The 22,111-nt window shown below is 43.5% G+C and overlaps 1 protein-coding gene across 1 annotated transcript in view; it reads left to right on the forward strand.

The window, feature by feature from the left end:
* Positions 1-22,111, forward strand: part of ADGRV1 (adhesion G protein-coupled receptor V1) — a 574,752-nt gene that overhangs the window by 483,355 nt on the left and 69,286 nt on the right. Inside the window, exon 86 of the mRNA XM_040419646.1 lies at positions 17,721-17,899. Within this exon, the coding sequence (XP_040275580.1) occupies positions 17,721-17,899 (179 nt within the window). The remainder of the gene's footprint in view (positions 1-17,720; positions 17,900-22,111) is intronic.

Here is a 22,111-nt window from a genome sequence, read left to right on the forward strand (position 1 = left end):
AATTTCTCTACCATAAGCCGTCTTCAAAGGCGTTTCAGAGAATTTGGTAGCACATCCAACCGGCCTCACAACCGCAGACCACGTGTAACCACACCCTCCCAGGACCTCCAGCATGTTCATTTCCATGATCGTCTGAGACCAGCCACCCAAACAGCTGCAGCAACAATCGGTTTGCATAACCAAAGAATTTCTGCACAAACTGTCAGAAACCATGGGAAGGGAAGCTCATCTGGATGCTCGTTGTCCTCATTGGGCTCTGGACCTGACTGCAGTTCGTCGTCGTAACCGACTTGCGTGGGCAAATGCTCACATTCGATGGTGTTTGGCACGTTGGAGAGGTGTTCTGTTCACGGATGAGTCCCGGTTTTCACTGTTCAGGGCAGATGGCAGACAGTGTGTGTGGCGTTGTGTGGGTGAGTGGTTTGCTGACGAAAACGTTGTGGATCGAGTTGCCCATAGTGGCAGTGGGGTTATGGTATGGGCAGGCATATGTTATGGATTACGAACACAGGTGCATTTTACTGATGGCATTTTGAATGCACAGAGATACCGTGACGAGATCCTGAGGCCCATTGTTGTGCCATTCATCCACAACCATCACCTCATGTTGCAGCATGTTAATGCACGGCCTCATATTGCAAGGATCTGTACACAATTCCTGGAAGCTGAAAACATCCCAGTTCTTGCATGGCCAGCATACTCACCGGACATGTCACCCATTGAGCATGTTTGGGATGCTCTGGATCGGCGTATACGACAGCATGTTCCAGTTCCTGCCAATATTCTGCAACTTCGCACAGCTATTGAAGAGGAGTGGACCAACATTCCACAGGCCACAATCAACAACCTAATCAACTCTATGAGACGGAGATGTGTTGCACTGCATGAGGCAAATGGTGGCCACACCAGATACTGACTGGTTTTCTACCCCCCCCCCCTCTCAGTAGGGCAAAACTGTGCACGTTTCAGAGAAGCCTTTTATTGTGGGCAGTCTAAGGCACACCTGTGCAATATTCATGCTGTCTAATCAGCACCTTGATATGCCACACCAGTGAGGTGGGATGGATTATCTCGGCAAAGAGAAGTGCTCACTAACACAGATTTAGACAGATTTGTTAACAATATTTAAGAGTAATGGGTCTTTTGTGTATGTATAAAATGTTTCAGATCTTTGAGTTCAGCTCATGCAAAATGGGAGCAAAATCGAAAGTGTTGCGTTTATATTTTTGTTTAGTGTATTAAATGTGTATGCAGCATAGAAATTATGCCCTGGGCGCCTTGTGTGTTATAGACACTAATCAGGGGGTATACCGAAATCGCTCTCCTATCTGCTATCAATTGGGTCTGGAATGCATGCCAAAGCTGTAGAAATCTATAGAATTGATCTCAGGTAACACCATATAAGTCTTGAACCTGCTGAAATTATAAGATGGCACCATCCTTATAGATATACCCTACTGACTTTATCCCCTGCCTCTGCCAAAAACCACTCCCCTCCATTTTGAACAACTACCCAAACAGATTATCCCCCAAAGGGGCCACCGTAGACATGACCCTATAACCTCGCAGCTCCTTCGCCGCCTTCCAAACCTGATTAACTAATTGATAAATAGGCAAAAAGCTCCCAGAGACCGTAGAAATCCCTTCCAGAACATGCCAGAGATGTATGAGAGCATCCTCAACAAGTGTTCAGAACTGGACAGATTGGAGTTGCAGATACCTCAGTTGGCCCGCTAGAAAGTAGATGTAGAAATCAAGCAGAAAGTATCCCCCTCAGTACCTCGGCCGCTGAAGGGTTGAGAGTTGTGACGATTGTCTCCCCAAATAAAATTGGCCATCAGAGAGTGCAACCTGTCAAAGAAGCCCCTCAGGCAAAAGTATCATTTTAATAAGATTGATGCGTCCTGCCGTGGATAGAGGGAGCGTACGCCAAGTCTAAAATCTATCAATGAAATACACCTCTAGTAGGGCAACATTTTTAGGTATAAACGTTTTTAGGTATAAACTGGTCAGAGCTTTTAGTAATCTACAGTATATACCGAGATACTTAAAAGAATCAACCACTGGTAGATTATAATGTACTGCAGGCCATTGTGGATTCCATAAGGGCATGAGCAAAGATTTAGACCAATTGATCTGTAAACTGGAAAAGGACCCAAAATAATCTGAGATCCATAGTATATGAAACAGTGTCTTCTACCTGTGACATAAAAAGCATAAGATCATCAGCGTATAGGCCAACCCTATTATCCCTGTCTCCCACCTTTACTCGCCTATATCTCTCGTCTTGACGTAGCCAAAGCACTAAAGGTTTGATTGCAAGAGCAGACAATAAGGGGGAAAGTTGACACCCCTGCCAGGTGCCTCTACCCAGGGCCATGGTAGGCGAATGGTGCCCATTAACCAAAACACTCAATTTAGGCTGCTTATATAAAGTCTTAACCTAGTGGATGAAGGAATTTCCTCAACACCTCATGCAAATACTCCCACTCTACAGAATCAAAGGCTTTAGCGGTTTCTAGAGATGCCAATGCCCACCGTTCACCTTCCCCACACCCACTTGCACCGCAGCCTGCACTCTGCGAATATTCAATGATGTACAACACCCCAGAATAAACCCCAACTGGTCATCATGCGCAAAGGATGTGATAACCTTATTTAATCTGTTTGCCAGAAGTTTAGTCAGAACTAGCAGAAGGACCCAGCTTTCTCACGGGTATATTTCATCTATTTCATTTAATGTTTGTGTGTCGTTAAAAGATATCGACAGTATCCCCCATAACAGTGACCTCTACAGCACCCCGCCCCTTTAACAGTGAACTCCACAGTCCCCCACCCTTTAACACTGACCCCCCCCCCACAGTGCCCCACCACTTTAAAATGGGACCTCCACAGCAGTCTATCCCCTTAACTTTGACCTTCACAGCAGCTCGCCTCGTTAACAGTGAGTTTCACAGCACTCCACTCCCTTGACAGTGACCTTTTCAGGGGCTCGCCCCTTAACAGTGACCTCACAGTACCCTGCTGCCTTGACAGGGACCTCCACAGCAGTTGCCCCTTTAATAGTGGCCCCTGCCCCCTTAACAGTGACTTCCACAGTGTCCGCCCCTTTAACAGTGACTTCTACAGCGGCCTGCCCCCTTAACAGTAACATCCCCAGTGAACGCCTCTTTAACAGTGACCTCCACAGCGCCCTGCCCCTTTAATGCTAGGGCTACACGACGACATGTGTCGCGTGACATTTTGTCTCAACAAACTTTATAATGATAGGCTATTATGAATATACAGCTAAAGAATTACCACTTTCTGATGTGTCCCCCTTAATATTTTCCTAATTTTTGTAGAGTCCCTTTTTTTTAATTAAAGGTATACAGCAGGGGGGAATTTGAAAATGAAAACCTCTTCTGTATAGCTTTTATTGCATTTAATACAACATGTTGACAGCCAATAACTATGCAAATATCGGTAACATACGGTTATTATATTCATATCAAGTGAGAAGACACATACATCAATTTAGAGTCATTTAGAATATTTTGTGAAAACCTGGACTTCTAAGTGGCTGTTTGTAAATTAATTAATATCTATTTTGACAATTCTGATTGCTAATGGAAGTCATTAATGCCATTTTATGGCCACATTATGGTTTCTTGCCTTTCAATCATTAAAAAGAAGAAAAGGCATCACTAAAAAGATAACAAGTGTAGCTGGCCTTATGTCTGCCTCATTCCTACAAGGCAGTGCAGCTGCTATGAAACTGAATAATAAATTCCACATTTAAGAAGATTATATATGCACAAACTGTCACTGATGTAATATGTTCATTTTACACAGCATACAACATTATAGTGGTTCACTGTGAAAATCTGGGTTAAAATGTTGGTAAAATGACGTATAGTAATAGGGATGTTGGAAATTACAAGAAGGAAGACAAAGGGGGTCATTTACTAAGCTTAAATACGCCTAAAATTAGTCTATATGCGACTTCGCCATTTTCTACGCCTGTTTTAGGAATAGAAAATGGTCTAAATGTAAGACAGCTCGGAAGCTATCTTACGTTTAGAACTGGAGCTGGATGCGCCAACGTTATGGAGAGGCCTGCGTCTCTTCATAACTCCAGCAGATCCTCCGCCAGCACAAGGCCTTTATTAAGATTGTCATCTAAAACACTATCTGCCATCCAGTTGACACAAAGAAAGTAGAGGGGTATCTCCTCCCTAACTGTCTCACAATGGAGGACATTACAGAGAAGTACTGATCTGTATTTTTTGTGAATGAACCTTGTGCTGAGCTGTAACCTTCCTATGTAGCTGTGCAGTCTCTCTGTCTGTGCCTGTCTCATCAGCTCCTGCTCACTCCCCCCTCCCCTCTCCATAGACTTGCAATCACATACATTATATGATACTCCTGCAGAGATGATCGAAGGGAAAAAGGCAATTTTCAAGGAGAATAGTAATCAAAAAGGTAGGGTGTGTGGTCAGGAGGGGCTTGTGATAAACAGCTGATGACAGGAGAACTAGATATTTCTCATTGATAAAACATATTACAAAGTTTCTTATAGGGCTGCACCGGGTATCAAACTTTTGATACTTTTGCACCCAGATCGATACGATACTGAGATCTGCTATTTTCCGATACTAGGCTGCACTGCTGCGCAGCCTAGTATCTTATAGAGAACATGGTGCACGCCGCCCTTGACGTGCACCATGTTCTCCTGAGCTGACACAGTGGAGAAGGAGGGAGTCCCTTCCCACTGTGACGCGGCCACCACTGAAAGGATTAAGGGGAGGAGGCTATGAAGCTGCCGCTGACCACCAATGAAGATAATGCTGAGGAGGGGGGATGCCACTGTTCCACCAATGAAAATAATTAACCCCTAAATACAAATGAAGTGGTGAGATACAGCCGGCACCCGGCTTTAATGACAGGGATCCCGCCGAACCCCATCGACGTTCCCTGTCATTGAGGCCGGGTGCCGGCTGTGTGATACCCGCACCCGCTTTGTATTTAGGGGTTAATTATTTTCATTGGTGACGCAATGGCCTCCTCCACCTCCTCAGCATTATCTTCATTGGTGGTGCAGTGGCCACAGGGCCCCCCTCCTCAGTATTTGCATTACTATTGTAAGCTCCCTGCTGCTGTGTACACAGGGCAGCAGGGACAGTGTAAAATCCTATTCACCCTAATAGTGCTAAAAAAAGGTTTAAAAAAACACCAAAATATTAAAAGTTTAAATCGCCCCCTTTCCCAATTTTACATATAAACAATAAAAAAATAAACATATTAGATATCGCCACGTCCAAAAAATTAAGAACTATTAAAATATTAAATAATATCTTCTATGTGGTGAATGCCATAACAGATAAAAATAAATAAAAATCATACGATTCGCCATAGTCACTTCATTCCCCCCAAAAATAGGACTGTACTATTATGGTCCGAACGTTTCATAAAATGCGGAATGCACACGGCTTTTTTGGTGTTTTATTTTTTTAACGTGGTATTGAGAATCATAATACTTTTTTATGGTATCGAAATCAAATTAAATTTTGGTATCGTGACCACCCTAGTTTCTTGTGGTCTCTTGTGCTATTGATTTATGCAAAGTTACAAAGTGGGGTGTTTCTTACATAAGATTATGTGGAACAGAGTTTATGTGGAATGAAATATAAAGTGAAACTGTGAAAGATGTGTCATATCCTGCGCATGAATACAACATATGGCAAATATGAACACAACTTAACAGATTTTTCCATTGCTAATGAATTCATGGCAAATCCTTGCTATATTTATAGATTTCTTAATTAAAACTTAAAAATGGAATTACAATTCTGAAATAAGAATGATCTATTGTTCAGAAATGCTATTATTTTAAACAAGCTTATTTAATAAAAAGTTTAAACATTTTGTAATGTACTATTGGGGGAAATTCATCAAGCCCTGCACTCAAGAATTCTGGCTTTGCATCAAAAATTTTTTAGACACTTTGTATTTTTTAGTACCGATCAGCTGTTGCACAGCGCCGACATCTTGATACTTCAAAGGGGCTGCGCTGTGACCAATGAACGTGACGTCACATGGCCTAGGGAAAGCTGTGAGAAGTCCGTGGTGCTACTGCAAGCACCAGTACTTTCTCAAACAGCTGATTGGCAGGGGTCCTGGGTGTCGGACCCCACCGATCACATACTGATGACCTATCCAGAGGATCTTAGAAAACCCTTTTAACTACAGTTTTGAAAATTGGGTGGGAAAGTGACCATTGTTAGCCTGTTGATATGATTTAAAGAGGTTCTCCAGGCTTTTAATGTTGATGACCTATCCTCAGAATAGGTCATCAATATCAGATTGGTGGGGTCTGACACCTGACACCCCTGCCGATCAGCTATATGAAGGGAAGGCACACACATTGCACGCATGCCATCTCCATTCTCTCTTCCTGCTCACTTCTGCTATGTCTATGGTGAGCAGGAACAGAGAAAGGAGATGGCATGTGCGCACTGCACGCGCCTTCCCTTCATACAGCTGACTCCTGCCGATCTGATATTGATGACCTATCATGTGGATAGATCATTAATATTAAAAGCCCAGAGAACCACTTTAAGTCAGATATTTTGATTGTAACTTTAAAAGTCACAATAATTGACCCAATCTTACTCCAGTAAAGGGGTGGCTTAGAAAGCAGAGTAACATGACAAAACATTTGATAAATGTGGTGCAAATTATAGTAACGCAAGCTTCTGCAAATATCACACAAATATTTAGACAGCACTCCTTGATGATGATAAATAGTGATTTTATTTCATTTCACATTATTTCAGCCAGAGTTAGTAGTATATCAGTTGCGTGCAACGTTTCGGGCTAACATTCGCCCTTCATCAGGCACTCTGAGGACCACGGTGTGTGTACAGCCGGCGCTTGTTGGAACATGAGAAGCGCTTCTCATGTTCCAACAAGCGCCGGCTGTACACACACCGTGGTCCTCAGAGTGACTGATGAAGGGCGAATGTTAGCCTGAAACGTTGCACGCAACTGATATACCACTAACTCCGGCTGAAATAATATGAAATGAAATAAAATCACTATTTATCATCATCAAGGAGTGCTGTCTAAATATTTGTGTGATATCTACAGTTCTTGAGGTGGAGCTATAGAACATAACCCGGACGTGCACCCACCCTTGCCTTTTATTGAAAAGAGTGCTGTGGCCTATTTACTTGAAAAGATTGAAGCAAGCTCCTGCAAAACTGACTTCAAAATTTCCCCTATTATAAATCTCCACTTTTGTGTATGTCCCATCATTTCTAAAATCTATTTTTTTCTTTCTAGTAAACTTGTAAAAATCTGTCCTGATCATGTGATAAACCCTTAAACTAGTATTACACTATCAGATACAGCAGGTGATTGTCGGGAGGAAAGCGTTCCTTCCCAGCAATCGCTATTACATACAGCGATCTCCTCCAGAGTATGAGGAGGAGCGATCACTAATGCTATTGCTCTTCCCCATACTGACTAGTTGTTTGCCGGCAGCAGATTGTGATTACACAGCACCAGAGGCGTAGCTAGAACTGACTGGGCCCCACAGCAAATTTTTGTACGGGGCCCCCCACACACACACTTACACACTTCTTCACAAACCCCCTCCCCCTGTGCAAACCCCTCTTATATGGCTATTTTGTGACTTTTTATTTACTGTATTTACTGTCATTTTTAGCACAACTTTATTGTTTTTTAAAATGTAGGGTCCATTCACACGTCCATATGTGTTTTGCAGATCCGCAAATTGCGGATCCGTAAAACACGGACACCGGCAATGTGCGTTCCGCATTTTGCAGATTACACATCGCCAGCGCTCTCATAGAAAATGCCTTTTCTTGTCCGCAATTGTGGACAAGAATAGGACATGTTCTATTTTTTTGCAGAACAGAAGTGCATATCCGCAAATGCAGACAGCACATTCCGGCCCTATTGAAAATGAATGGGTCCACACCTGTTCGGCAAAATTGCGGAACGGATGCGGACCCATTTTGCGGACGTGTGAATGGACCCTAACAGTTGCTGACAGAGTTTATATTCAACTCAACCTCTTTAAAACTTGTGCTGCAATTGTAATAGACCTGTCTGATTTACCTCTACATATCCACAAGTATTTTAGCCTCTGTACCTTGGAGAGCAATCCGTTCAGGATGCATCAGTTCAGTCCCTCTTACGTTTTTTGGGCGGAGAAAATACCGCAGCATGCTGCAGTTTTCTCTCCGGCCAAAAATACTGAAAACTTGCCGGATGCAGATCCATCTGACAAATGCATTGAAATACCAGATCCGTCTCGCCGATGTCATCCGGAAAAACGCATCCAGTATTATCTTTTTTTTTAAAGGTCTGAAAGCCGGATCTATTTTGCCAGAACACTTAATGCCGGATCAGGCACTAATACACTTCAATGTAAATTAATGCCGGATCCGGCATTCCGGCAAGTGTTCAGTATTTTTGGCCGGAGATAAAACTGCAGCATGCTGCAGTATTTTCTCCGTCCAAAAAACGTAAGAGGGACTGAACTGATGCATCCTGAATGGATTGCTCTCCATTCAGAATGCCTCTGTTTTTTTCCGGTATGACGGAACTCAATACGCTAGTGTGAAAGTACCCTTAAGAAAGCGTATAAGTATTGGATTGATACTGCAAATCACTCCCTCTTCCAAAGACAGCAATTCTAGTAACACATTATATCTGTATTTTGTTATTTTTAGGCTAATTGCAGACAATTTAAGAGAATTTTGCCAGGGACACACAGAAATCAGCAAAACGAATCAAGGAAATCACAATGTAATTCAATATGGTGCCCACTAAAAACAATGGGGGGGATTTATCAAAACTGGTGTAAAGGAAAAGTGGCCTAGTTGCCCATAACAACCAATCAGATCCCACATTTCATTTTTAGAGTTTCTTTTGAAAATGAAAGGTGGAATCTGATTTGTTGCTATAGGCAACTAAGGCTACTTTCACACCTGCGTTAGGTGCGGATCCGTCTGGTACCTGCACAGACGGATCCGCACCTATAATGCAAACGCTTAGATCCGTTCAGAACGGATCCGTTTGCATTACCATAAACAAAAAAAAAAATAAAAAATTCTTTTTTTTCTTTTTTGTTCATGATAATGCAAACGGATCCGTTTTGACTTTACATTGAAAGTCAATGGGGGACGGATCCGTTTGAAAATTGAGCCATATTGTGTCAACTTCAAACGGATACGTCCCCATTGACTTACATTGTAAGTCTGGACGGATCCGTTTGCCTCCGCACCGCCAGGCGGACAACCGAACGCTGCAAGCTGCGTTCAGGTGTCCGCCTGCTGAGTGGAGCGGAGGATAAACGGTGCCAGACTGATGCATTCTGAGCGGATCCGCATCCACTCAGAATGCATTAGGGCTGGACGGATCCGTTCGGGGCCGCTTGTGAGAGCCTTCAAACGGAACTCACAAGCGGAGCCCCGAACGCTAGTGTGAAAGTAGCCTAAGCCTGTTTTACTTTACTCCAGTTTGATAAATCTCCCCCAATTTTTTTTATATATACTGTGGTCTTCCAGTGCAGATCCATCTTTCTGGTTTTGCTGATCCAGGTGGTTCCCATGTTCCATCAGTTGACATGCCTCTTTAGCTGGACTGCTATAGAGACATGAGAGAGAGAGAGAGAGAGAGAGAGATGGCCAAATCAGACCCATATCTTATTTTTCAGAAATTTACTCATCTCTATTCTCTAGCAAGCGGTAATGGTGCACTCTATAGCCACCTCTGGGTCCACCATACAGTATATTAGGAGAATGGGTCCCTCAAGCCTGTTGACAATCCATAAAGGAGTATATTAGTTATAAGTGGCCATAAATGCCTGCGTATCTCTCCATATGGGACTTGTGAAATGCTAGGCTGTTACCACAACACCCAAAATCTACAATGGACAGAGCTACATGCAAGTATGATCGTCTCCTCTCTAAAGTGTTGATTGGGGGAGAAGGGAAACCTCATACGTCCAATAGGTTGGAGTTCTTGAAGTGGAATCTGCATTATCATTTATAGCATATACTTATAATATGTGATAAATGTCTCAGATGATAATACACTTTTACATTTATTGAAGCCCTTTCAGGAGTAGTTGGGAGTAGTTCAGTATGATACTGTGGCCTCCTTGTGTACCCCTGCTCTATAAGATATTAACAGTGGAGGAGATATATCTATGTCTCTGTGTCTGAAAAGTGACTTGATTTGTGTCAGAATTGGTGGTGATGGTGAACAATTGCAGCACCAAACATATGAAGTGCTTGCACCACAATTTTATTTATTTTATGACATGCTGGAAATGAATATTTTTAGATAACTAATATACCAACTTTTTGTCTTGTCTTATTTTGAACCTTGATTTTTCTTAGTCTTAGTTTTTGATGCATGATATAGATTAAAACGTGTGGCGCATTGTGTTGCATCTTTCCTTAGCCACTTTCTAAAACAACATCACAGCTTTAGACACCTATTCACATGACAATACATGGCATATTTTGCCTACCTTTATACTTATTTAAACCATAATATTAAAACATTAAAGAAACACTGACTAAAGAGTGGAGGTAAAAAATGGCCAAGGCCTGTTTATTAAAACCAAACATTAACAAATCTTACGGAACCATTTATGAGTCTAGTCATAAATTCAGACTCCATTAACCATAAATATATCTATCAGAGTCCATCCCATCACAGGATGACTATCCTTACATCACCCACCAGACCTGAAACCGCCATTAACAAGGCTGCACTGGCCCCACCCCACCAACAGCTATTTCCACTATAGCCTGAAGGTTGAAGTTGAAAATATCACATCCAATAACAGATAAATGAATACCATCACGAAAAAATAGGCCTGCCTCTCCACTCTAGATCGAGATGTCTAAACGAAAACACCCCCTACTAAAGGCATAAAGCTGAACATTGCACAATTGATCCTCTTCCGGACTTTCTCCTTGAACTTTAATTCGGGGAAAACTCTCCAACACCACCTGGAAATAATTTCTAAAAAAAAAAGATTAACCGTGTGTGCGGAAAAAGGCAATGAAGGTCCGTCAATGTCCTTTTCATTTGGAAAATTAACTCCATGGTGTCTTCACATCCTATGTCATTACCCCCTAGATGAACAATGATAATGTCCGTATTAGAAAAGACATCATGTAAATGCAGAACAAGGTCTACCAAACCTAACCAGTGAAGCCCTCTGACTCCAGCCCAGCAGATCTTGACGGCCTGCCATGATAGGGACAGATTCACTCCATAGCAGCACTCTGCAGCCCTCCTATTAGCCCAATAGATATAGGAGTGGCCCAGAATCCAGACCGTGCGTCCTGTAACAAATAAATTAAATGGTTAACAAATGGGGTCTTACATACAGCTGATACCTATTAGAAGACCACCTACCAATCCGCCTTATCACTGACTCCTTTAACCCTGCTTGAGCAGCAGCAGTCGAGGCTCCGATCCGGAACGAGTGGGAAGAGAAAAACTTTGCACCTAAACCCAATTAAAACTGCTCTAAATTGAAACTGCGACAGGGGGGACAGATCCTGATGAACAAGAAAACAATCTACATTACCCCTAGGGCGGATATCTAAATAATGTGACACTGCGGCCACCGGACAGATCCTCTGATCAGCAATAGCGCCAATCCTTATATAACAGCCTCTACCCGCTTGGTCGGTTTTAGATCTCTCAATGAATATGGACACAAATGAATCCTGAACAAAAATGTGACGCAAGGCTAAACCCGCTTTTGTCAAACGGGAACGAGGTAACAATTCCCTGATCCGCAAGGCCCCAAGAAAATAATACAATAAATGCTGTACAAAATAAGGACGCTTCGAACTGCGAAAAACAAACCGAATTCGTAATCCCACACAGCTTCACTAGCAAATCTGGGAAAATAGGACGCCTCCAATCAGGTAAATGACCCAACCATCTATAACCTTTTAACAGCTGTTTAATCAGGAAGAAATCCAAAAAAGACCCAGACCCAAACAACTTAAGAAAAAATGACACACCTGCCAAGATCCTACACACTGAGCTGTGCGCCAATTTCTCCTCAAACAAACGTAAACAAAAAGCCAAAGCCAGTGAATCTTTCATCAACAAAGGTGAGACCGATAAACCCGCCGCAAAGCGTTCCCAGCGCAGCCACGCGGACAGGTAACCTTGCCATGTTGAAGCTGCCACAGAACGACTTAACAAGTTCAGGGCTAAGCCCACATCAGCCCCCACAGGTGTTCCGGATAAGGAGTCCCGCAAGCGTGAAAACAATCCATCTGCAAACGGGACAAGGCATCAGCCACATCATTATTAGCCCCCGGGATATGAACCGCCTTGATCCAAATATTCAGCTTTAAACACAACAATATTAAATGCCTCAATAGTTTGACCACCAAAGGACACCTGGAAGATAGACAATTGACTGCAAACATCACACCCTTGTTGTCCGTATGCAAACGATTGCGTCTATTCCGAAAAACCTGACCCCAAAGCACTAAAGCTACCACTACCGGAAAAAGGTCTAACAAAACTAAATTGGACAACACAGAGTTAGAAACCCATGAATCATGTCACTCCGCTGCACACCAATGTCCGTCCCAGAATGCACCAAAACCAATACTACCTGCCACGTCTCTAAACAGATTCAATTGGGAAGCATCCACAAATTCTTCCTGCCACAGAGACCTACCATTAAATTCTTGCAGAAAACTCAACCAAACTAATAAATCATCTTTTAAATCCCTATTCAACGGTATGTGTAAAGAAGGATTCCGCAGCCCAGCCACTCTCAAAGCTAACTGCCTACAAAAAATCTGCCCCATCGGCATGACTCTACAACAAAACGCAAGCAAACCTAACAACGATTGAATCTCCTTTACTGTAACACCATGGCGAGACAAAAATCCAATGATCAACGAAACTGCTTTTAAAACCTTCTCCATAGGTAACCGAAACTCACCAGCTTCAGAATCTATCACTATTCCTAAGAACTCAATACAACTGGAGGGCAACACAGTTTTCTCAGAAGCAAGGGGAACACCAAACTCTGCACAAACTGATACAAATAACGACAGCACTTCCAAACAGACCAAAGAACCAGCTGGACCAACAAGCAAAAAATCGTCCAAATAATGAATAATCCCAACTTTCATTGCACGCACGCACAGCAACCACTCATTCAATAAATGTGGAAAAATCCTCAAAATAAAAACAAGAAATATAACATCCCATGGGAAGGCATCTGTCAAAATACAGTCAGGTCCATTAATATTGGGACATCGACACAATTCTAAGATTTTTGGCTCTATACACCACCACAATGGATTTGAAATTAAACAAACAAGATGTGCTTTAACTGCAGACTGCTTTAATTTGAGGCTATTTACATCCAAATCAGGTGAACGGTGTAGGAATTAAAACAGTTTGCATATGTGCCTCCCACTTGTTAAGGAACCAAAAGTAATGGGACATAATAATAATCATAAATCTAATTTTCACTTTTTAATACTTGGTTGCAAATCCTTTGCAGTCAATTACAGCCTGAAGTCAGGAATGCATAGACATCACAGACGCTGGGTTTCATCCCTGGTGATGCTCTGCCAGGCCTCTACTGCAACTGTCTTCATTTCCTGCTTGTTCTTGGGGCATTTTGCCTTCAGTTTTGTCTTCAGCAAGTGAAATGCATGCTCAATCGGATTCAGGTCAGGTGATTGACTTGGCCATTGCATAACATTCCACTTCTTTCCCTTAAAAAACTCTTTGGTTTCTTTTGCAGTATGCTTTGGGTCATTGTCCATCTGCACCGAAAGCACCGTCCAATGAGTTCTGAAGCATTTGGCTGAATATGAGCAGATAATATTGCCCTAAACACTTCAGAATTCATCCTGCTGCTTTTGTGAGCAGTCACATCATCAATAAATACAAGAGAACAAGTTCCATTGGCAGCCATACATGCCCACGCCATGACACTACCACCACCATGCTTCACTGATGAGGTGGTATGCTTAGGATCATGAGAAGTTCTTTTCCTTCTCCATACTCTTCTCTTCCCATCACTCTGGTACAAGTTGATCTTGGTCTCATCTGTCCATAGGATGTTGTTCCAGAACTGTGAAGGCTTTTTTAGATGTCGTTTGGCAAACTCTAATCTGGCCTTCCTGTTTTTGAGGCTCACCAATGGTTTACATCTTGTGGTGAACCTTCTGTATTCACTCTGGTGAAGTCTTCTCTTGATTGTTGACTTTGACACACATACACCTACCTCCTGTAGAGTGTTCTTGATCTGGCCAACTGTTGTGAAGGGTGTTTTCTTCACCGGGGAAAGAACTCTTCGGTCATCAACCACAGTTGTTTTCCGTGGTCTTCCGGGTCTTTTGGTGTTGCTGAGCTCGCCTAATGTTTTTGCTATCTCTCTGATAGGTTTGTTTTGTTTTTTCAGCCTAATGATGGCTTGCTTCACTGATAGTGACAGCTCTTTGGATCTCATCTTGAGAGTTGACAGCAACAGATTCCAAATGCAAATAGCACACTTGAAATGAACTCTGGACCTGTTCTCTGCTCATTGTAATTGGGATAATGAGGGAATAACACACACCTGGCCATGGAACAGCTGAGAAGCCAATTGTCCCATTACTTTTGGTTTCTTAACAAGTGGGAGGCACATATGCAAACTGTTGTAATTCCTACACCGTTCACCTGATTTGGATGTAAATACCCTCAAATTAAAGCTGACAGTCTGCAGTTAAAGCACATCTAGTTTGTTTCATTTCAAATCCATTGTGGTGGTGTATAGAGCCAAAAATATTACAATTGTGTTGATGTCCCAATATTTATGGACCTGACTGTAAAAGAATCCCTGAAAATGAAAACCCAAAGAATTAAACGCAGCCGGATGAATGGGAAGGAGCCGATATGCTAATTTTATATCAGCCTTCGCCATTAAGGCCCCCCTTCTAAACATCCTAACCACTGAAACTGCTGAACAAAAGTAGCATAACATACCCTGGTTAATGACGTATCAATTTAATCATTTAGAGAATGACCAAAAGGATACCATAAAAGATGGATAATCCTAAAAGCACCTGGCTCCTTTTTTGGCACCACCCCCAGAGGAGATAAACGAAAATCCTCAAAAGGCGACACCGCAAAAGGGCCAGAAATTCTTCCAGCGGCGACCTCCTGCAATTTCTCCGCGACAACCAGCGGAAACTGCTGAACTGAAGGCAAATTTTTAACCATAACACACCCTTGACCAGAGGCAACACAAAACCTTTTGAAAAACCCATGATTAACAAGTCAGCTATCTGCTGATTTGGGAACCTGTTTAACCAAGGAAGCATTCTCGCCAGGTATACCGGCTTCAAGGCTTTTAAGAAGAAACTCTTTTGCCATCGGCTGCGATGGCAAATTGGCTCTTTTAAAGCATCTGGACATTGGATGGCTCGCTCCGCAAAACCCACATTCATGCTTGTACTTACAACTGGCAGGCCATTTGCACTGCGACTCGTTATAAGCAAAGCAGAGACCCCTTTTCATGGCACCCCCAGCAGGAGACACCCTCTGACTGGCAAATGGCAGCTTCTGGGGCACCAAGAGATTTAACCACAAGCCAACATCCTTGGTGCCCCATTGCAAATACGGATAAACCGCCAATTTCTGCCTGAAATTTTCATCATATTGAAACCAACCTAAACCTCCAAAACTCTTGTAAGCGTCCAACACTATATCAACATGTTGAAACAGACCAGAGCATTTCTCAGGGCATCTTTCACCCAAAACACCCGCAAAAATACAGAATGCCTGTAACCAGTTATTAAAAGAGCGAGGACGGCGCCTATCCTCCTTCAATCTTTCCTCCTTGCGCTCTAACTTGAACATAAATTCCTTAGAGGCCGGGAGGAGAGATAAAATATCAAGATATTCACCATTCCAGATTTTTTCTTTAACAGATGTAGACAAGTGAAAACTTAACAGGGACACAGAACAAGGTAAGACTTCCTTAAAACAATTCTCAGAAATACCCTTAGATTTATCAAAAACTGGTAAACATTGTGGAACAGATAATGGTTCAATAATACTGTCAGCATCACCTCCCCCAGCCCCCTCTACTGCAAGCAAAGCAGAAGCAACATTATTTAGAACAGGCTCAGAAGCAGCAACCTGAGGAGGGGGGGCAGCTGAGGACCGAGGGATTAACAGCTCAAGGGAGGACAAAACTCTAGACAGGGAAGACATGACAGGGGCAAGCTGGGCAGCAGACCACTCACCCGACATAGGACCCGGTGTAGGTTGAGGCGCTGCAGCAGCTGCTGGAGTGGCTCCATCCCGCGATCCAGCCGAGTCCACCTGACGGTCCTGAGGTCTGTTATCCTCCTGTACATCCAGTCCCCCCAAACCCTGCGACCCATTGCCAAGGATCCGCGGGGAGGGGTTAGAAACCGGAAGGCTCCCCGCGCTGATGTCCGATGATGAACCTTGACCCGCCGTTTCAGACGTCCTCTTGCGTCGAACTCTCGCGAGACCAGCTCCGGCACCTCTTCTCTCCTGCAGACACGGCTGCGCATGCTCGGAAGGTGATGGGTAGAACCTCCTCTTCTGTTTCCTCTGCCTGCGGCTCCTGTCGCAGGATCCCGGCGTCACTCCTTCATTGTGCACTTCTTGCTGCTGCTCCCGAACTCCTCCAGACAAAGCTCCCACTGGAACACCGCCAATGGAATCCCTGAGCTCATGCGATGACACAGCTGACACGTCAGACGGTTCCTCAGCCGGATGGAAAGGCGGACCACGAAGCTGTAGCAGACACTCCTGGATCCAAGCCAGGGCATCCACTTCCGAGGCTCGGGAGGAGAGTTCATTCATCAGGACATCCATCACAGGTAGCGGCAGAGAATCCTCACAGGTGATGCGGGCACGAAGGATCCAGCTCCACGGGCAGGTGCAGATCAAAGGCAAGACCAGCCAGCGGAGCTCGGATACTTATAGCCCGTTTCCTCACCTCTCCACCAATCAGCCCTTGTTACCAGGGTTCAGGTAACCCTACCAGAGACCCTGGGATACCATAGGTTACCTGCCTGAACCAATTATGGGCAAATCACCAGGCAAAATCAAACTTCTGCCCAGTGATCCCATAAAGAGCGGGAAAACCTTTTCCCTCCAAAAATCCAGCATCTAAAAATACACATCTTGTCACTGGGCAGAAAATTATCTTAGCCCAGGGTCAAAAGCAGATAACAGGCAATGCCAGTATGGCCATGTGTACCCCTCCATAATGTCCGGGGTACTTTCAATCCAAATACTGTTCATACTAGTCTTAAATTTAGTGCAAAGTAAAAAATTTACAGGTACAATTCTGAAACAAAATTATCGTAATATATCTCTCCTAATGTGCAGTCAATCAGGAAACACTTTACAACAATTCAGTGATCCTTTCTTTAGTCCTTGCATGATTATGCCAAAGCAGAAAATTTCTTTTTGACTTGATTATTAAGTGCAGAAAGATTATGTCCTAAACATAGTCTATAGATAGATATTCCTGGGAAACCCCTTTAATTCTTCATGTCATTGTATTATTATGTGCGATTATTTCTTTATCTGTGTATTCAGGTGTTTTAGTCTTTCTTGTCTTTATAGAGTATAACTGTAATGAATGTTCTATTATTTTTCAGGCAGTCAATTTCTGGTATGTTCTGGTGATGAACGATGAGCACGCAGACCGTCGGCATTTGATCTTCTTTGTGGTGGGATGGGGACTTCCTGCAGTTGTTGTTGTCCTGCACCTGGTCATTCTTAAAAGTATCTACCATAAGAACATAATCGAGATTTATGGTTTGGTCCATGGAGACATGTAAGTTTTCCAAAATGTAAAAGTTCAATGCAAGCAAAAAATTTGATTACATTTTTTTTCTATTGTCCTCATTAGAAATCATCTGTATGACTCACATTTTAAGGGATACTAAAGTATCTTCTTATATATGAATGGCAATTTCTCCACTGAACTTAAAGGGGTTGTCCCATCTCAATATTTATGATATATCATATGCTACAAATACCAGAAAGGTGAGACCTGCTTTTGTCTCCAGAATGGGACCCCAAAGTAAAGGAGACCACCCTTGCATACACAACGTCCTTTCAATTCACCCTTATGGGAGTTCCGAAAATAGACGAGCGCTGGCACAGCTATTTCTGGTAATCCCATAGTGGTGAATAGAGAGGTAGCCGCACTTGGGTGAGTTGCTCTCCATTCACTTATATGGGATTTCCGAAAATAGTCAAGAGTTCTCACTCGGCTATTTTCTGAAGTCCCATAGCAGTGAAAGGAAAGGATGCTGTGCCTGTGAGGTGTGCTCTCCTTCGGATCTGGGGCCTCATTCTGGAGGTAGGAGGGGGTCACATAGTTGGGACACACGCCTATCTGACATTGGTGACATATCCTAGTGATACGCCTTAAATGTTGAGATGAGACAACCCCCCTTAATGTATCTTTGTGCTTTTTTATTGAAAAAGCTTAAAGGGGTTTTCCTGGCTCTTAATACTCATTATCAGGATATCTGATCCATGAAGGTCTGAAGCCCCACGCCCCAACTGATCAGCTGTTCCGTGCAACCTCCGGCACCAGAACTAGCAGTTTGAATGGAACAGGAAGAACAGCTTCATTCAAAGTGTAGTGGCCTGCCGGGTTATTGCATCTCAGCTTCAATTCACTAGCTGTTTTTTTTTTCTTCCTTTGAAACAATAAGGATATGTTCACACTTAGCCCCATACACTGCTGTATCATATCTAAATACTACCATACAGTTACTACATAACGGTATCACTGTGGGGCCCAGGTGAATAATAGCAAAACAATACTACTATACAGCACTACAACATAATATAGTAGTTTAAAGTTGGTAGAAGTTTAGAATATAGGGTGTGCACAGGTTCGGAGGTCCCTAAGATTTTTTCTGATTTTGCCCATGCCATAATATAGTACATTAGTATTGTTACTAATAATGTATTAATTATTGTGTATATGCAAATTGTATTACAAAATGGATCTCTGAAAACAACATATCTATAGCACCATATTCTTCTGTATGCTCCTGGCTCATTAAGGCCTCATGCACACGACCGTTGTTTTGGTCCGCATCCGAGCCGCAGTCTTGGCGGCTCGGATGCGGACCCATTCACTTCAATGGGGCCGCAAAAGATGCGGACAGCACTCCGTCTGCTGTCCGCATTCATTGCTCCGTTCCGTGGCCCCGCAAAAAAAATATAACATGTCCTATTCTTGTACGCGCTTTGCGGACAAGAATAGGCAGTCATATTAAAGGCTGTCCATGCCTTTCCGCAAATTGATCCGTGATTTGCGGACCGCAAAACACACCACGGTCGTGTGCATGTAGCCTAAGACAGAGTAAAATCAGATGCATAGAAATAAAAGTCATAGACAAGGTTTATTAATGCCACTGGATGACAATCTCAGTTCAAGAAATAAGTTGAGTTTGAAACCCCAACTTTCCTGCAGTATATTCAGTATGAGGAAATCAGATCCATTCATTGTGGAAATTGGGATCTACAGACGCTGACGCCTAGAATTATGATTTGCATGTCCAAATTGGCTTTGAACAGTTGGATGTTTGTCCTGTGAAACAGTTCACAGTCAGACTCTTTACCCTGTGCTCCTTATCACAGTGTGTGATATTGCTGCGATAGTCTGCCCGTACTTGTTATGTTCTCCTGGTTACAAGGTGACTTCTGTATTCCTGCTAATGATCATTTATAGTTTCTGGAAGAGAATTGAGAGTAACAATTGCCTGGCACTGCTGGCGACTGAGAAAAGCATTCCAGTGTTGAAATTGATGGATAAACTGCTCTGAAATTATAATAAAATATGTAATAAGTAAATGCTGTTTAAGAGTATAAATATACTTAATTTACTATCTTCTCATATCTTCTAATATTGCCTTTGTTTGTGTCACGGCGTTTCCACACAGTAACTTTTCATAGAAGAAACATTTATTGCACCATATACCGTAGGTACATGATGGAGGCCCTAATGTACCTAGCAGTGTCAGACTTAGGCTACTTTCACACTTGCGCTTGATCGGATCCGTTCTGAACGGATCCGATCATATTAATGCAGACGGAGGCTCCGTTCAGTACGGATCCGTCTGCATTAATAACTTAGAAAAATTTCTAAGTGCGAAAGTAGCCTGAGCGGATCCGTTCAGACTTTCAATGTAAAGTCAATGGGGGACGGATCCGCTTGAAGATTGAGCCATATGGTGTCATCTTCAAGCGGATCCGTTCCCATTGACTTACATTGTAAGTCTGGACGGATCCGCACGCCTCCGCACGGCCAGGCGGACACCCGAACGCTGCAAGCAGCGTTCAGCTGTCCGCCTGGCCGTGCGGAGGCGAGCGGAGCGGAGGCTGAACGCCGCCAGACTGATGCAGTCTGAGCGGATCCGCATCCATTCAGACTGCATCAGGGCTGGACGGAAGCGTTCTGCTCCGCTCGTGAGCCCCTTCAAATGGAGCTCACGAGCGGACAGCAGAACGCTAGTGTGAAAGTAGCCTAACACTAGCCAGGGTCATAGCTAGAACTGACTGGGTCCCACAGCAAATTTTTTATGGGTCCCCCCCTTCACTTGAAATAAAACCTTTGAAAAAAAACTATTTGTCTTTGTATCGCTGGGTCAGGTAGGGCATTCTTTAATATGAGACAGGGGCCAGGGCACATACCTGTCGAATTTGCATGAAAGAAACAGTGGTGTGCCTAAGGTGTTTTGCACCCAGGACGGGTCTTTTCTCTGCCTCCCCCCCTCATACTTTAAAACATTGTGCCCCTCACAGTTGTGTTGCCTTCATTTTCCACCCTCACAGTAGTTATGCCCACATTGCACCCTTTCACAGTAGTAATGCCCTCTCTGTGCTCCCATCACAGTAGTAATGGCCTCTCTGTGCCCCCTTCACAGTAGTTATGCCCTCTCTGTGCCCCCTTCGCAGTAGTAATGCCCTCTCGGTGCCCCCTTCACAGTAGTAATGCCATCTCTGTGCCCCCTTCACAGTAGTAATGCCCTCTCTTTGCCCTCATCACGGTAATGCCCTTTCTGTGCCCCCTTCACAGTAGTAATGCCCTTTCTGTGCCCATTTCACAGTAGTTATGCCCTCTCTGTGCCCCCTTCGCAGTAGTAATGCCCTCTCTGTGCCCCCTTCACAGTAGTAATGCCCTCTCTGTGCCCCTTCACAGTAGTAATGCCCTCTCTGTGCCCCCTCAGTGTTAATAAAATAAAAACAGTAACTGCTCACCTTGTCCTGTTCTAGATATTTAGGACACTAATACTGAGATACAGATACTTGTAATTATATATATATATATATATATATATATATATATATATATATATATAGAGAGAGAGAGAGCGGGGGAGTAGTAGTTTATATATATATATATATACACATGTGTCGTAAAAAGATATTGACAGTTTCCCCCATAACAGTGACCTCTACAATACCCGCCCCTTTAACAAGACTTCAACAGTGCCCGCCCCTTTAACATTGACCTCCACAGTGGCCGCCCCTTTAACAGTGACCGCCCCTTTAGCATTGACCACCCCTTTAACAGTGACCTTCATAGTAGCCGCCTCTTTAACAGTGACCTTCACAGTGCCCGCCCCTTTAACAGTGACTTCCGAAGTGCCCGCCCCTTTAACAGTGACTGCCCCTTTAACAGTGACTGCCCCTTTAACAGTGACCGCCCCTTTAACAGTGACTTTCACAGTGGCCGCCCCTTTCACAGGGACTGCCCCTTTAACAGTGACCGCCCCTTTAACAGTAACTTTCACAGTGACTGCCCCTTTAACAGTGACTTCCACAGTGACCGCCCTTTTAACAGTTACTTTCACAGTGACTGCCCCTTTAACAGGGACCTTCATAGAGCTCGCCCCTTTAATAATGACCTCCACTGTGCCCGCCCCTTTAAAAACAGTGACCTTCACTGTGCCCACCCCTTTAAAAACAGTGACCTCCACAGTACCCGCCCCTTTAAGCAGTAAAGAAAAATGGCTGGGTT

The sequence above is a fragment of the Bufo bufo genome, chromosome 2, assembly GCF_905171765.1.
Source record: "Bufo bufo chromosome 2, aBufBuf1.1, whole genome shotgun sequence".
NCBI classification, from domain to species: Eukaryota; Metazoa; Chordata; class Amphibia; order Anura; family Bufonidae; genus Bufo; species Bufo bufo.